The following is a 15766-nucleotide window of genomic DNA, read 5'->3' on the forward strand; positions in this document are numbered from 1 at the left end:
TTAAGGTGCTTGGAAGCAGATACAGAGGAGATGTCAGGGGTAAGTTGTTTGTTTTTTTTACGCAGAAAGTGTTGAGTGCATGCAATGAACTGCCGGCGGCAGTGGTGGAGGCGGATACGATAGGGTCTTTTAAGAGACTCCTGGATAGATACATGGAGCTTAGAAAGATTGAGGGCTATGGGTAAGCTTAGATAATTTCTAAGGTAAGCACATTTTCGACACAGCTTTGTGGGCTGAAGGGCCTGTTTTGTGCCGTAGGTTTTCTATGTCTTAGATACATAATTGATAGGCAAGGGTTGACATTGGGCTTTTTCTTCTGGAACAGACAAGAACAGAGGACGGGTGGGAGGAGAGAATGGAGGTACTGATGGACATTTTATAATTACAGATCTGATGACCTAGGTGGGTAAAGATCAAACCTAGAGGTCATAAATTTAAATAATCATGAATAAATCCTTTGAAGAACTCAGGAGAAACTTCTTTGCCAGGAGAATGTTTGAGATGATCAGATCATGATAGCACAGAAAGAAGTCCACACAACCATTTGTAAGGCCACTATAGATTGTCCCATTCCTGGTCCCCACTTGGCCCAGAATTGTTTCCCTGTTTGTTTCTTTAGTACTTTATCATGTTCCTTGCTGAAAGTGCAATTGAATCTTTTCCCACCACCCTCTCTGTCCGTGCATCCCAGATGGAAACCAGTCAACTTGGAGAAGTGGTTTGTATCTGGTTGCTTTTCTTTTATCCCCCCAATCACCACAACCTTCTGGTCTTTAACCTGACAACAGGAACACTTTCCACCTCATTTGCCAAATCTAGCTGTTTCATGATCTTGGACATTCTCATCAAATCGCTTCCCAACCTTTTTCGCTTTCATGAGAACAGCATGAACTCCTCCAGACTAGTGATGAACTGTTCTAGCAAACCTGTTCCACAGCCTCTGGCCAAGCCACCCCGGGCATACATGTAAAAGTAAGCTTATTTGTCACATATATCTCAAAACATACAATGTGTCATTTGCATCATCAACCATCACAGTCCAAATATGTGCCGGGGGCAGCCCACAAGTGTAGTCACATTTCTACCGCCAAAATTGCATGCCCACGACTTAATAACACGAAGACGTACGTCTTTGGAATGTGGGGGAAGCTGGAGAACCTGAAGGAAACCACGCAGTCACAGCGAGAATGCTTGCAGGACAGCAGTGGGAAATGAACCCTGATTGTGGCACTGTAATGCATTACGCCAACCACTAACAAGAGAAAATCTGCAGACGCTGGAAATCCAAGCAACACACACAAAATGTTGGAGGCCTGGCAGCATCTATGGAAAGGAGTCAACAGTGGATGTTTCAGGCCGAGACCTTTTGTCAGGACTAACCACTCCGCTGCTTGTGATAAGACCAATAAATTTCACTTTGACTTTAATAACTTCCAAACCATCAGCCACCTACGAAGATTTTGCATAAATAGGTCTAGTTTCTTCTCCTAAAGGATGGGGTGCAGAATGAGAAGACACTACCTCTTTTATCTCATGATATTGTTCACATTGCAACTACCAAAATCTTCACAGTGAAGCTACAGGTGGAGTATTGTATTCATTTCTGGTCACCTCCCCACCCCCACCCATTACAGGAAGGGCATGGAAGCCTTAGAAAGGGTACAAAACTGATTTACCAGGATGCCTACTGGAATAGAGGGCATGTGCTATTGAGAAAGGTTAGATAAACTTTGGTTGTTTTCTCTGAATTATTCAGAGGCTGAGAGGAGACCTGACACAAGTTTATAAGATGATGACAGGCAAAGATAGGATGGACAGTCAGAATCCCAGGGTCAAATACTAGTTGACATGCATTTAATGCAAGAGGAAGAGTTTAAGGGAGATGCAGGGGACAAGTTTTTTTTTTGAAAAAGAGTGGTAGGTGCCTACAGCAGGCTGTTAGGGAAAGTGATAGAAGCAGATATATTAGTGACAGTTCAAAGGTTTGTAAACAGACACATAAAAAATGCAGGGAATGGAGGGATAGGGATCATGTGGAGGGAGATTTAGCTTAAATTGGAATTGTGAGCCAGTGGGCCTGTTGCTGTGCTGTAGTGTTCTATGTTCTACCAGCATTACTGGACGCCTCTACATTAAGTTTAACTGCTTCATGTACAGTATGGGCAAGCTTGAGACTACAGGGAATGTTTGCACACTCCAGCCTTCATCGCACAAAGGCTCAAGTGCATTAAAACAAGAACTGGTTACATACGATCTAAACCAAAATAGCTGTGACCTTTCTGTACTGTCCACAATCCAAAAACCTGACAATGTTGTAAAAATCTCACAATGTATGATGACTGACCATCCCAGTAATTTTGCAAACCACAGCAGCTTTACGCGATCACAGTAATTCTCCTTACGTATGAGGAAGTTCTTTTTCTGCAGAATTACAAAACACATTCAGTGGCCAATTCATTAGGTACACCTGAACACCTGCTCGTTAATGCAAACATCTAATCAGAGAATTATGCAGCTGTAACTCAATGCATAAAAGCATGCAGACGTGGTCAAGAGGTTCAGACCAAACATCAGAATAGGGAAGAAATGTCATCTAAGTGACTTCGACCATGGAATGATTGTTGGTGCCAGATGGGGCGATTTGAGTATCTCAGAAACTGCTGATCTCTTGGGATTTTCATACACAACTGTCTCTAAAGTTTACAGAAAATGGTTATACTGGTTAGTGGGTTCATTGGTCTCAGTGGCAGGAACCAAACCGCGATCTTACACTCACTGCTACACTCCCACAGAGACAGTGATTCTTGTTCATTTCCCGTCGCTGCCTTTAAGAAGTTTGCACATTCTCCCTGTGACTGCGTGGCTTTCCTTTGGGTGCTCCAGTTTCCTCCCACAGTCCAGAGACATACGGGGCAGTAGGTCAATTGGCTACATGGGTGTAATTGGACAGTGAGGGCTGGTTCAGTCAGAAAGACCTGATACACTCCAGATAAAGGAAAGGAGACGTGACAATAACAGACAAACATCTGCCTCCACAGCTTTGACTCACTGTTGTTTATCTCACTTCTGGGCAGTTAGTCCATATCACCAGTAGTTAAGAGATAGTCCTCTACGATAAAGAGCTTTTCCATGGAGGTGGTACAGTATTGGTTCACCAGGTTGATTCCAGGTGAGGGGAGATTGAGTCTCCTGGGACTATACTAACTGGAATTCAGAAGAATGAGAAGGGATTTTATAGAAACATAAAATTCTGAAAGGGATAGATTAAGATAGAGGCAGGAAAGTTGTTTTCACTGATAAGTGAAACTAGAACTAGGAGACACAGCCTCAAGATTTGGAGGAATGGATTTAGGACAGAGATGAGGAGAAACTGCTTTTTGCAGAGAGCGGTGGATCTGTGGTATTCTCTGTCCAGTGAAGCAGTAGAAGTTACCTCGTTAAATATATTTATGAAACTGTTAGATTTCTGAATAGTTGGGGAATTTATCGTTCTGGGGAAAAGGCAGGTAGGTGGAACTGAGTCCATAACCAGATCAGCCATGATTTTATTGAATGGCGGAGCATGTTCAACAGGCCAGATTGTCTACTCCTGATCCTTGTTCTTATTATGTTCTTTATAACTAGCAGTACGTCACCATTCATTGCCTTGCAGGCATTCACAAAGAAATACAACAGAGTGGATTTCCTCCTACATTCCAAAGATGTACAGTTATGGTTAGTGAGTTGCGATCATCCAGACACTAGGGGCAATTTACAATGGCCAATTAAATAACCAACTTCATAAAGTCATAGAACACTGCAGCAATGAAACAGGCCCTTCAGCCCATCTAGTCCATGCCAAACTATTAATCTGCCTAGCCCCATTGACCTGAACCCAGACTATACCCCTCCAAACCCCTCCCATTCATGTATTGATCCAAATTTCTCTTGTTGAAATCAAACCCGTATCCACCACTTCTGTTGGCAGCTTGTTCTATACGCTTTTTTTGGGGGGAGGGCTGTGGATTGTGGATTTGGGATTTAGCCTGAGCACTCAAAGGAAACCCATGAGATCACAAAGAGAACATGCAAACCCCATACAGACCACACCAGAGGTCAGGTCCAACCTGGGTCCTTGGAGCTGTGAAGCAGCAATGTTTGCAATGTTTTTAAAACAGAAAATTGGGTAGACTCATAAAATTAAGAATTCCAGAAGATGCGTATACTTTTTAAAGCTGACTTGGGAACAGAAAGTCAATTCAAACAACCAGGTCTTCTGCCTCAGCTTCCTTTATAGGCATGTTCCAACAAGCTCTAGGTCAGACCTGCTTGGCAAGTTGTGTCAAAGCCTTTCTATAAACATAAACATATTTACAATATAGAGCCCAATAGGTAACAATACCCCTGATAATTCTGGCCCATGCCCTCCAAATCCTCTGCAAATTAAACTGGTGAGATAAATACAGACAGATTAGCCACTGACTGGTTAAAGGGTCTGCAATACTAAGTACGTGAATCCATTCTAAAATCCAACATCTAACCTCCATGGTGTCAGTAACACAACGGAAAGCGCTCATTGCAAACCTGTCAATGCTCTTCGTCCTTTCCTTTGTCCTGGCTTATTCAGGATACACAATATTCATGTGAAGTGTGTCTCCACTAATACATGGAAAGGCAATATTGTGGAGATGCAAGGGTACATTTTGTGCTGGAGAGGATGCAGGGTCAGAAGCTCAACTTGGGTGTTGCATAAGAGCCCAGCGTTGTGGACAGTTTAATTTAGCCGATAGCAAGTAAGGTTGGTGACTGGAATAATTTATCTACTTATTTATTGATCACATGCACACCGAAACATACAGTGAAATGCACCATTTGCGTTAACAGCCAACACAACCGAAGGATGTTTCGGAAGGTAGCCCACAAGTGTTGGCAGGTATTGTGGTGCCAAATTAGCATACCCACAATGTTCAGCGGAGCAATACTAACAACAGAACAACAAACAGCAAAACAAGCCCCTTTCCTCCGACCACCCACCTGCCTACCAATGTACACACAGACTGAACTCTAACCCCAGGACAGGCCACCTATAGGCTTCCAGTGGACTGATAAATATTGCATCACACTAAAGACTATGGGGGGAAGTTAAAGGCAATGTCTGGGCTTTCCACGAAGAAAACACTGATAGACATTTATTGGGTCAGAATTATGATAGATAAATGCAAGTAGGTGCAGGTCAGCCATTTTCTGAATGGAGGGGCAGGTTCATGGGGCATAGAGAGATCATCTCCTCTTTCTACAATGCTATCCAAAGCCTTCTAGACCACAAGACGCTGGAGCAGAATTAGGCCATTCAGCCCATCTAAATGTGCAAAGGCACAGGAAATGTCCAAATGAGATTGTTACCCCCCGTTTCTTTTGTGAACAAACTGCTGATATCATTAAGTGTTCAGTTCAAAACTTCCTACATCTTACACCACCGTTGTCCTTGCATTGAATGCATGTCCCCAGTGATACTAAATAAGGAGAGAAAGGATTCTGATCCAGCAATAACGAATTGGCAACATATTTCCCAGTCAATATGGTGCTCAAAGGGAGGGTCCCCTTAAGGGAGTGGCACGCCCTTGTCCTCAGAGAGGTCTCAACAAGTTGCTGCACTCCATTTTGTAATTGGTATACACAGCTGATGCTGGAGCGGTGGAGAGATGCCATCGTCGAACGTTAGAAAGCTCAGAATGAAATCACTGCAGGGCAAAGCATACATGTGGAAGATGACAAGGTCATTGACAGATTCTTGAGGGACTCCTCGCAGAACGGAGAGGGAAATAAAACCATTTCCAGATCTCTCTGCCGACGATGTGACGTTTAGTGTAAATCCATGTAAGAACAGCATCAACACGACTGGTACTGAGGTGGGGAGATGTGGCACATCATATCAAAGAGACATCAAGGAGGAGGAGGAAGAGCAGCGAGATCACAAGTCACAGAGGGAGTCAATGGTGACCTTGTTTTCCTGCCCCACCGTGCAGTCATGAAAGGGGCAGAAACCCAAGAGGAGAGATGAAGTAGAGCTGCAGCAATCATGGGTACAGATTGGGAAGGAAAAAGAAAGTGATGAGAAAAGCATGTTTGGAAATGGGAGTCAGAGGTGGGTCTTATGGAGAAGATCAGAGGAATTTAGAGAATATCTAGATAGAGATGAGGGACCAGAGTTAAAAAGGAAGAGAGCTGTAGTGAACTACAGTGGTTAACATGGAGTAGCATATGTAGATGATTGCACCAAGCTGTGACTGATCCTCAGTTCTTTGCACCCATTGCTTTGAGGATTTTAATAACACTTTGTTAGGTAAAACTGTCCACAATTCAGAAAAACATCCTGCCTTTATCCACAGAGAACAAGAGTCTATGATAGACTTCTCTCCCGAGAATATCAGAACAAACTCTGGGCAATGTCATGTGGATAATTATAGTATTAAGTCAGTCTGTTAAAAGTTGCAAAGCTCTGCTGAATCATCCCATGACTTGAATGTGGGCACTAAATACTCACTCTGCAATAAGTCATCAAATCAAAAGCAATCACAGTATTAACAATTTTCATAGGGAGTCAAACATCTTGTAGAAACCTGGGGAAACATTTCAGGACATGGACAACGAGCTACAAGAGTTTGAGTTCTTATTGCCTCACTATTTGTTCACTTGTCAAACACACACCTAGCTGTGTGTGTGATAGACACAGGGATCAACACACGCAGAACCAGAAACAAGATTAATACACTGACATATGTCATGCAATTTGCTGTTTTGCGGCAGCAGTACATTGCAATACTTAATAATAAAAAGTGTAATAAAGAAATAGTGCAAAGAGAGAAGAGAAAAATATACTGAGGCAGTATTCATGGGTTCATTGCCCATTCAGAAATCTGATGGTGGAAGGGAAGAAGCTGTTCCTGAAATGTTGAGTATGTATTTTCAGTCACCTGTACCTCCTCCATCGATGGCAGCAATGAGAAGGCGGCATGTCCTGAGTGATGGAAGTCCTTAATAATGGATGCTGACTTTATGAGGCATCGCCTTTTGGAGGTTTCCCGGATGCAGGGGAGGCTAGTGCCCAGGACAGAGACTAGCCTCTGAAGTTTCATGTGATGCACACTTACACTCACATGAAACTAAATACATGAAAGCAAATGCATACACGTGCAAACACATGTTTATCAAGGTAAGAACTTTTTATCAACTTCATTTAAATAATGTTAACCATTTTTAAAAATCTCAAACACAAACACACACACACGCAACACATTTAGCTAAGAATTTTATGCAGCCTTTCAATCTCAGGGTTCTACTAAATGTTCTCATAGGCTAGGATGTCATTAGAATCATATTGCTTAATTACCACTTCGTAAGTACCAGTGTTCGACAGAGTCAAATATAAAATTACTCATGCATCCTTCTTTCCCTAACATTTAGTGGATCAGGACACAGGGATCTTGAGCAAAGGCGTTGGAACCATTTAAAGTTCAAAGTTAATTTATTATCCATGTACATATACGCCACCATATACACTGCTACCTTGAGATTCAGTTTCTTACAGGCATTCACAGTAGAACTCGGAAATACAACAGAATCAATGAAAAATTAAACACAGAGACAAACTGTACAAAAGACGACAAACTGTGCAAATTTAACTAAATAAATAATACTGAGAAAGTAAAATGTAGACTCCTTGACAAGTTCATAGACTGTATGGAGTCCGTTCTGTGATGAGGTGAGTGGAGTCAATAACACTGATTCAGGAGCCTGTTGGTTGAAGAGTTATAACTGTTCCTGAAGCTGGTGGTGTGGGACCAGAGGCTGGTGCTTTTTATTTGCCTGTCCTAGTTTGATGTCACCAACTGGCACCCCAGTAGGTTCCAGCAGGAAAGTCTAACATCTGTTGTGACAGCACTGATCTGCTTTTGACATTAGTACTGTCATCTGCATTATAAAGAATGGAAGATCAAATGGCCCTGGACATGAAGTCATTAACAGCAGTGAGCTAAATCCAGGCATCCCTGTGTGAAAAGAAAAGTGACATCAACTGACTATATTCCCATCAGTGTGATCACTTGAAACACGTTTAACATTCTCATAAGGGGCTGTCTATTGACGGGTCTTCAGTGGCCATAGAAGCTGATCTGGGAGCCTCATACTTTACTCAAAGGGTGGTAAATCTGTGGACTTTGTTGCCACGAGCAGCTGTGGAGGCCAAGTCATTGGGTGTATTTAAGGCAGAGATAGATAGGTTCTTGATTAGCCAGGGCATCAAAGGGTATGGGGAGAAGACAGGGGAGTGGGGATGACTGGAAGAATCAGATCAGCCCACGATTGAATGGCTGAGCAGACTCGATGGGCCAAATGGCCTACTTCTGCTCCTATATCTTATGGTCTTATGGTCTTGTATTCTGGTGCAGTGTGGGCAAAAGTGAGTGGTGGCTGTGGTTAGTAGTTGGGTCATTTGGTTGTTCAATCCCACCTTTTGCGCTCCCATCTATGCTTCTTTTAAAACCTTTTATAGCAGGGGTTCCCAACCTGGAGTCCATAGACTCCTTGCTTATTGGTTTTGGTCCATGGCATAAAAAAAAGCCGGGCACCTCTGCATTATAGGGTAAGGAGAAGGCAGGAAGAAATGTCCATATTGAAGGTGATCAACTCTGTGTCTCCACAGATTCTGCCTGTCACACTGAGTATTTCTAGCTTTTTTTTCAGTTATTCAAGATCTGCAGTACTCTGCTTTTGTCTGATTAGCACTGAACTGAGACAGTGACATGGAGGCCCTTTTCAAAGGACAGATGAAAGTTAGCCATACTAGTCAAACAGTGTAGAAAACACTAGCTCTTCAACCATGTCAACCATCAAGCACAAGGTTACACCAAACCTACGCCAATCCCATTTTAATCCATCAAATATTCTGTTAAGTCGCTCACATCTACACACAAGAGGCCAATGGCCAATTAAACTAGCAAATGGGATCACCATGAGGAGACCCACATGGTTACAGGGAGAACTTGCAAACTCCAAATAGTCAGCACCAGAGATGAGGATTGAACCAGGGCCGTTCTAATACTGTGCCACCGTGCTAAACAAATTGCTGGAGTTCTGGAGTCTGACAAATAGTCAAGCTAACTGAGGATAGCAGATTTCCTTCCCTGAAAAGAATTAATGGGCCAAATAGTTTGTTATGGGAATCACCAAATTTTCATTCTGGAATTGAACGAATTATATTTAAAACTTCCCAGCTCCAAAGGTGGGATTCAAACAACTAGATTTAGACTATCAACCGATCCTTTGGATTACTAACTCAAATAACCTTACAACAGCGCCTCCAAACTCCGCTACCTCACACAGAATTAAACAGGATTAGTGGCTATTTTGATAAGTGCTAGCTGTTGACAACAAGACAAATTGTTATTTCTGGTGGAATCGAGAGGAAGCAGGAAGATGCTAGATTTACAAGCAGCTGAACTGTTAATGGGATTGCTGATTTTCTTCAATAATACCTTGTAACAAACTACCACTGTGGTGTTTCAGAAAACTGGATCTGGAACACAGAAAAGATTGAACGATCGACTAAGTTCAGTCTCAGCAAAAAGAGGCTCACGAGAGTTGTCACTGAATGAACCCACAACCTTTCATATTTGTTCTTGCACTTTTAAGTTTTAGTTCAAGGTCCGCCTATAACTACCCACCAATCGTACGCTTTGTAAAGTAAAAAAAATTACCACTTCAGTGAGTTTATAGCAATTGTTAATTGTATTTCTTTTGATTATTCCACACCCTTGAGGTTTGAATCACAAGCAAAACAGTTCAGAATAGTAATTAAAGTTCCAGCATTGCAAAACAACTGTTTGCTTGCTTCCTGATGTATATTTACAGTATGGAGCAGATGGGAATAGTTCTGAAGAAGCTACTGTGCCTTAACTTGGTAGTCTTGTGCTGGAGGATTGAGTGTTGTGACTCAACAACACCAAAAAAAATGCACAAAATCTGCCAAGAAAAGAGCCCTGATGGTTTTAGAAGTCTGATGTCATATAATACTCCTACCGTCCCTGTCAGGGTTGTCATCTTACAGACTTGCAGCTGCATGTTCCCATCCACTGCCAGTCGAAACAACAGTTTCCCAGGGAGTTTGTGGTACTGTGGGGGCCCAAGGGTTTGTTCAGAGCATTTCTGCATCCCACAGTTACTTGGACATTTGGGAAAAACAACTCACAGTGAGGAAGTGTCAGACAGTCTTTTCACCATCGAGGACAACACAGTGTCAGATTTTCACGCATTCATTGTCCCTTGCGAGGAGTACAACAATACCCACCTCTGACCTTCCCCTACCTGGCTCGACCTGCTGGTCGTACTCCATCAATCACCTCAGACTTCTGACCTATCACTCCTCCTCCTTATACCCTGCTAGTTCCCCCTTCCACTCTCGGTCCCAATGTACCATCCAAAATGTTAACGGTGACTTCCCTCCCCCCACAGATGCTGCTCGACCTGCTGCCCCAGATGCCAGCATCTCTTAGAACATAGAAAGTTCAGCACAGTTACAAGCCCTTTGGCCTACAATGCTGTGCCAACTTTTTAACCCACTCTAAAATCAATCTAAACCTTCTGTCCTACATAGCCCTCCGTTTTTCTCTCATCCAGGTGCTTTACCTAAGTGACTCTTAAATGCCCTTAATGTATCTGCCTCTACCACCACTCCTAGCAGGACATCCACACACCCACCACTCTGTGTAAAATAAAAATTCCCTCTGGCACCCTCCCTATGCTTTCCTCCGATCACCTTAAAATAATGCTCCCTGGTATTATCAATTTCCACCCTGGTAAAGAGTCTTTGGCATTCAACTCTATCTGTGTCTCTTATAACCTTGTACACCTATACCAAGTCCTCTCTCATCCACCCTCGTTCCAAAAAGAAAAGGCCTAATTCGCTCAAGCTGTCTTGTGTCTCCAAAGTTCTTTACTGACGGTTTGCATGGAAAGGTCTGGAAATTTGACCTGTAGAGTTCAAATCTCACTGTGGAATTCAAATTTCTCCAATTAAACACAGCTCATAACAGCAATTGTGACCAATGAAGGTAACAGATTGTTGTAGTAACTCAACAGGTTCTCTCTGCAACACACAGAGAAGGGACTCTGCAGGTCAGGCAGCATCAATGGAGAGGAAAAAACGTCAACGTTTCGGACCGAGACCCTTCATCAGGACTGCTATTGTACTTCAGGGAAGGGAATTTTCCAGCTTCACCTGGACTCTCAGTGGCACTTTATTAGGTACCTTGTAAACTAATAAAGTGGGCACTGGCTGTATGCTCATGATCTTCTGCTGCTCTAACCCATCCACTGCAAGATTTGACGTGTTGTACAATCAGAGATGTTTTCTGCACGCCACTGTTGTAATATGTGGTTATTTGAGTTACTGTCACCTTCCTGTCAGCTTGAACCAGTCCGGCCACTCTCCTCTGACCTCTCTCATTAACGAGGCATTTTTGCCCACAGAACTGACACTCACTGGATTTATTTTTTTTTTGTTTTCTCGCACCATTCTCTGTAAACTCTAAAGACCGTTGTGTTTGAAAATCCCAGGAGATCAGCAGTTTCTGAGATACTCAAACCTCCCCGTCTGGCACCAACAATCATTCCACGGTAAAAGTCACTTTGGTCACATTTCCTCCCCATTCTGATGTTTGGTCTGAACAACTGAGCCTCTTCACCATGTCTGCATGCATTTATCATTGAATTCCTGCCATATGATTGGCTGATTAGATTTACATTAACAAACATGTGTACCTAATTAAGTGGCCACTGAGTGTTCTGTGAGCACTCATTGTGGTCAACTCTTCACTGCCTCCTCAGTTCAGGAACAATTAAGGACAGACATTGCCACTGGCATGCTCTGAATTAATAATGAAGTATTAGTAGTGTCAGGGCTGATATTTAGCCTTTCACTAACACCTAAAAATAGATTCTCGGGTCATTGTTACAGTGCTGCCTGTGGAAGCATGCTGGATCCTAACTGGTTGCTGTATTTCCAACAACAGTGACTACAGTTCACAAGTGTATAACTTCCGAAGTCGCCCGTAACACACGGTCTTCTGTAAAATAAAGGTACTGTGCAAAAGTCTTAAGTACATATATATAACCGGGGTGCCTAAAGCTTTAGTACAGTACAGTATTTGTCAACGTGGAACAGAGAATGAGACTGTAAATCTGGCAGGAGCAAAGAATGTTGGGAATGGCGAGGGTGGAGTGCTACAGGAGGGGTGTGGGACAAGTGGCAGGGCAGGAGTGCTAGGGCAGGGGGGTGGCAAGGGTGCAGAAACACCCAGCCCTGAGACACCAGGCAAGGTTATTTGATTGTAAACAATTGGCTTATTGATCGTTTCAGAATGTCTCTCTGGTGCTTCCTGCTCCCTCCCCTCTCCCTGTCCCTCTTCCCAACCTCTCCCTGCCCCCTTCCAACTCAGTCTACAATAGAGACCAATATCAGAATCAGGTTTATCATCATTCACGTGTCATGAAATTTTGCTTTTTTTCTGTGTGGCAGCAGTATAGTGCAATGCATAAAATTACTACAGTACTACTATATACACCCATACAGTATGTGCCTAAGACTTTTGCACACTACTGCAGATTATCCCTTGCAATTGGGACAAGAGATGGAAGACTGGTGTCTCAGCACTGGAAGCATTTTCATGACTTTATATCTGTAATAAAGAATGAATTATGTGCCTTCAACTCAGATGGCAAAATCAAAATGTGTGCCAAAAGAAGCAGTCTACACCAATATCAAAAGTCACTGTGTGGGCTGCGGGCTGACTTACACTCGGCAGAATCACTATGTGGTTCTAGTAATGTTTGCCGCAAGAGTTATTTGCTGTTTCAGATACAGGATAGTTTACACCCTGGTACAAGATCCAAGAGAAACTAAAATTGCTCGGTCTAGAAATTCTATTCAATAAACTTAGCTAAAATTGTACATTTCGTCAATGCATAATTGCAAAGGGAACAAAAAGTGTCCTGATGGTTAAACCACTTAATATGACAGCAATATGTAAATCAGGGCAGCTTCTTCCCACAAAGGGTGGTGTGTCTTTGGAATGAGCTGCCAGAAATAGTGTTTGAGGCGGGCACACTCTTGGTTTTCCGTCATATCCGACGATGACAAGAAACCAGTGTGGGAGAGTTTTTAGAAGCGGAAAAGCCATTGCCCTGGGGCAGTTCCACTCTCTCGACCTCGGAAGTCCAGGTCCGGTGGTATGAGTAGTTGTCACAACTGAGGTCTTCCTTGGTTACAGTGAATGACTGTGATTTCCTCCGTGCCCCATCATGCCCTTCACTCTCCACGAAGCGCTGCAGAACCGTCTTCCTGGCGGGCATAACGGCCACATTTAAAAGCCAACTGGACAGGTACACAGATAGGAGAGGTTTAGAGGGCTATAGGCCAAAGGTGGGCAGATGGGAACTGGAATTAGTTTATCTCTGTCACATGTACCAAGGCGAAATGAAAGGGGCCAGTTTGCGAGACAACAGAGTCAGCATGGGTGAATTGGGCTGAAGGGCTTGTTCCCCTGCTGTATGACTCTATGAGAATGGCTGTGAGAGGTTATGTGATCAAGGGGAAATCACAAGGCTAGCTCCCTCATCCCTAAAACAGGAACAACAAAGTACCCTAAAAAAAAAGGAAGAGTGAGTCAGGATGCTTAGCTAAGGAGGATAAGAGCATTATCACTCTTCACCCTGGATTCAAATCCAGTGCAGATTTATACCTGGGTAGAGGTTCCAACTACTGCTGGAATCTCATTAATAAGTGGGTTATCATTGCCAGCTGGTGGTGTAGTAGCATCTGCAATGGCGAGCGGTTCCAGGTTCAAATCCGGCTGGCTCCCTGCAGTCTTTCCACGTGTGCTGGGTTGAGTGTGAGCTGGCAACACAGCCTCCTAAAGAAACAAATGCTAAAGCAGCAGCAAGGTTGCCACAAAAGTGGGTTCTCAGAGATCCAGACATTGGAGTCATGGGCAACAAGGGTAGGCCATTCAGCCCACACAATCAATACCAATTGGACCATTCCATTCTGTCCACACTTGTATCCACTCCACACCAGGCACCTATACACCAGGGGCTATTTACAATGGTCAATTAACCCACCAGCACTAACACCTTTGGAATGGAGAGACCCACGGTCACGGGAACGGGGGGAGCATCCAAACTCCTCAAGGGTAGTCATGGGAGGGTAGGACTGAAGCTTGGTTCCTGGTGTTGGCCGTCAACACTGGCGCGGACAAAATCTCTGCGGCGACCATCTGAGAGAGATCTGCGACGACAGCACCGTGCCAACCGGAACTGCAGAAGACCGGTAGCGTTACCGGCTTCCTCATAAAGTCACTTCACCTTTGCCAGCCTTGGCAAGCATAGAATGTCATTCAGAACCAAAAAAAAATTACTCTTAAACAAACTGGACACTTGGGGCGTCGCACACTGTACAGAACTGTTTGTCAATCACAGTCACCCCGCCCTTTCACTTGACTCTACCAATGCGAGTCAGCGTCCTCAATGAACCGCGGTTAAAAATACGCCGTGATTTGCCCAGACTGGCACACTCGACACTTGCCGGTGCATTTTGCAACTATCTTCGCACGGTTATCTCCTCCTAAGATCACGCTATTCCCTCACGGACCGTGACAAAGCAAATACTAATGCCATTAACAAACTCGATCCCTTTCACAAGAACAGCTCGGGTCAAATGCACTTTTATCCCCAAGCTGTGTCTGCCCACCCAATCTCTTGTCAAGATCTTGTTGGTGTTACTAAGGTCGCTCTGAATAAATAAACACAAACTGGGGGAGGGGGTTAAGAGTTGGACAGACGGTGGAGGGTAAAATGTCAGGGAGATGTCTCCACCGAAACAGACCACAATGTTAGCAATCTGACATCCAGTGTTGAGATTGTAATACAGTATATGTAATACTATTAGAAAGGCTCGAGTTCAGGGCGGTGAAAAGTTGCAAACAAAAGTTTGATACTCACTTTAGGAAGTATCTCTGGCCAGAGGGGGTCTTGGCCATCTCCCAGCCGGGGGGCAACGGGATATCGTCGATGTTATCGAAGGACTGCTGCCGGAGGTGTCCATACTGTTGCGGGTTGGGGTTCGCACTGACGGGCAGCGAGGCAGGAGAGGAATGCGAGCGAATATGCTGCACTTGCAACTGGGGCAGGTTATTGCTGGAGTCTGTACTGGACTGCCGTGAGTGAGAGCCCGAATCGGGCTGCTTGAAGAACGACTCGGGCAGCTTCCTCATTCTCATGGGCACCTGGTGCGGGACGGTTCCCGGTTTCGGATTCATCACCGCGTTAAATAGAGCTTCCAGGTCGGTCTCCGAGTCCCCCAAGACGCGAACGATGGTCTGTCCTGGCGGCGGGATAGGGTTCGGATCCATGGCAGACTTTGTGTATGAATTCCAAAATAAAAAAAATTAAATAGTAGAGTTTCGAAAACTTTTTTTTAAATAGTTAAAACTTTTTCTGTTTTTTAAAAAAGAATTCCCTGCCCCCCTCCGAGGGAATCCAGTCTTCAAAAGTGCGGATGTAAAGGAATCAAAATGTTCATGATCGCCCCACTCCAAACTCTTGCCAAGTAAAAAAGTTAGGAAACTCAATTTCCAAGGAGCGCTCAATCAGCGTCGCTTCAGCTGGATAGAACTCCCCCTCTTTAATTATTCATGAGCTTCCCGATCGGGGCGAGTTGACCTGAGCAAATCAG

General features: G+C 43.9%; 1 protein-coding gene across 2 annotated transcripts in view; it reads right to left on the reverse strand.

Annotated features, from left to right (window-relative positions):
• wwtr1 (WW domain containing transcription regulator 1) overlaps positions 1-15766 on the reverse strand; it is a 152728-nt gene extending 136962 nt beyond the window's left edge. Inside the window, exon 1 of one of the 2 annotated variants that reach the window (XM_073041579.1) lies at positions 15034-15766. In XM_073041579.1, the coding sequence (XP_072897680.1) occupies positions 15034-15443 (410 nt within the window). In that variant the 5' untranslated portion in view covers positions 15444-15766. The remainder of the gene's footprint in view (positions 1-15033) is intronic. The other variant, XM_073041580.1, reaches the window with a different exon arrangement.

The sequence above is a fragment of the Hemitrygon akajei genome, chromosome 3 (genome assembly GCF_048418815.1).
Source record: "Hemitrygon akajei chromosome 3, sHemAka1.3, whole genome shotgun sequence".
Taxonomy (NCBI): Eukaryota; Metazoa; Chordata; class Chondrichthyes; order Myliobatiformes; family Dasyatidae; genus Hemitrygon; species Hemitrygon akajei.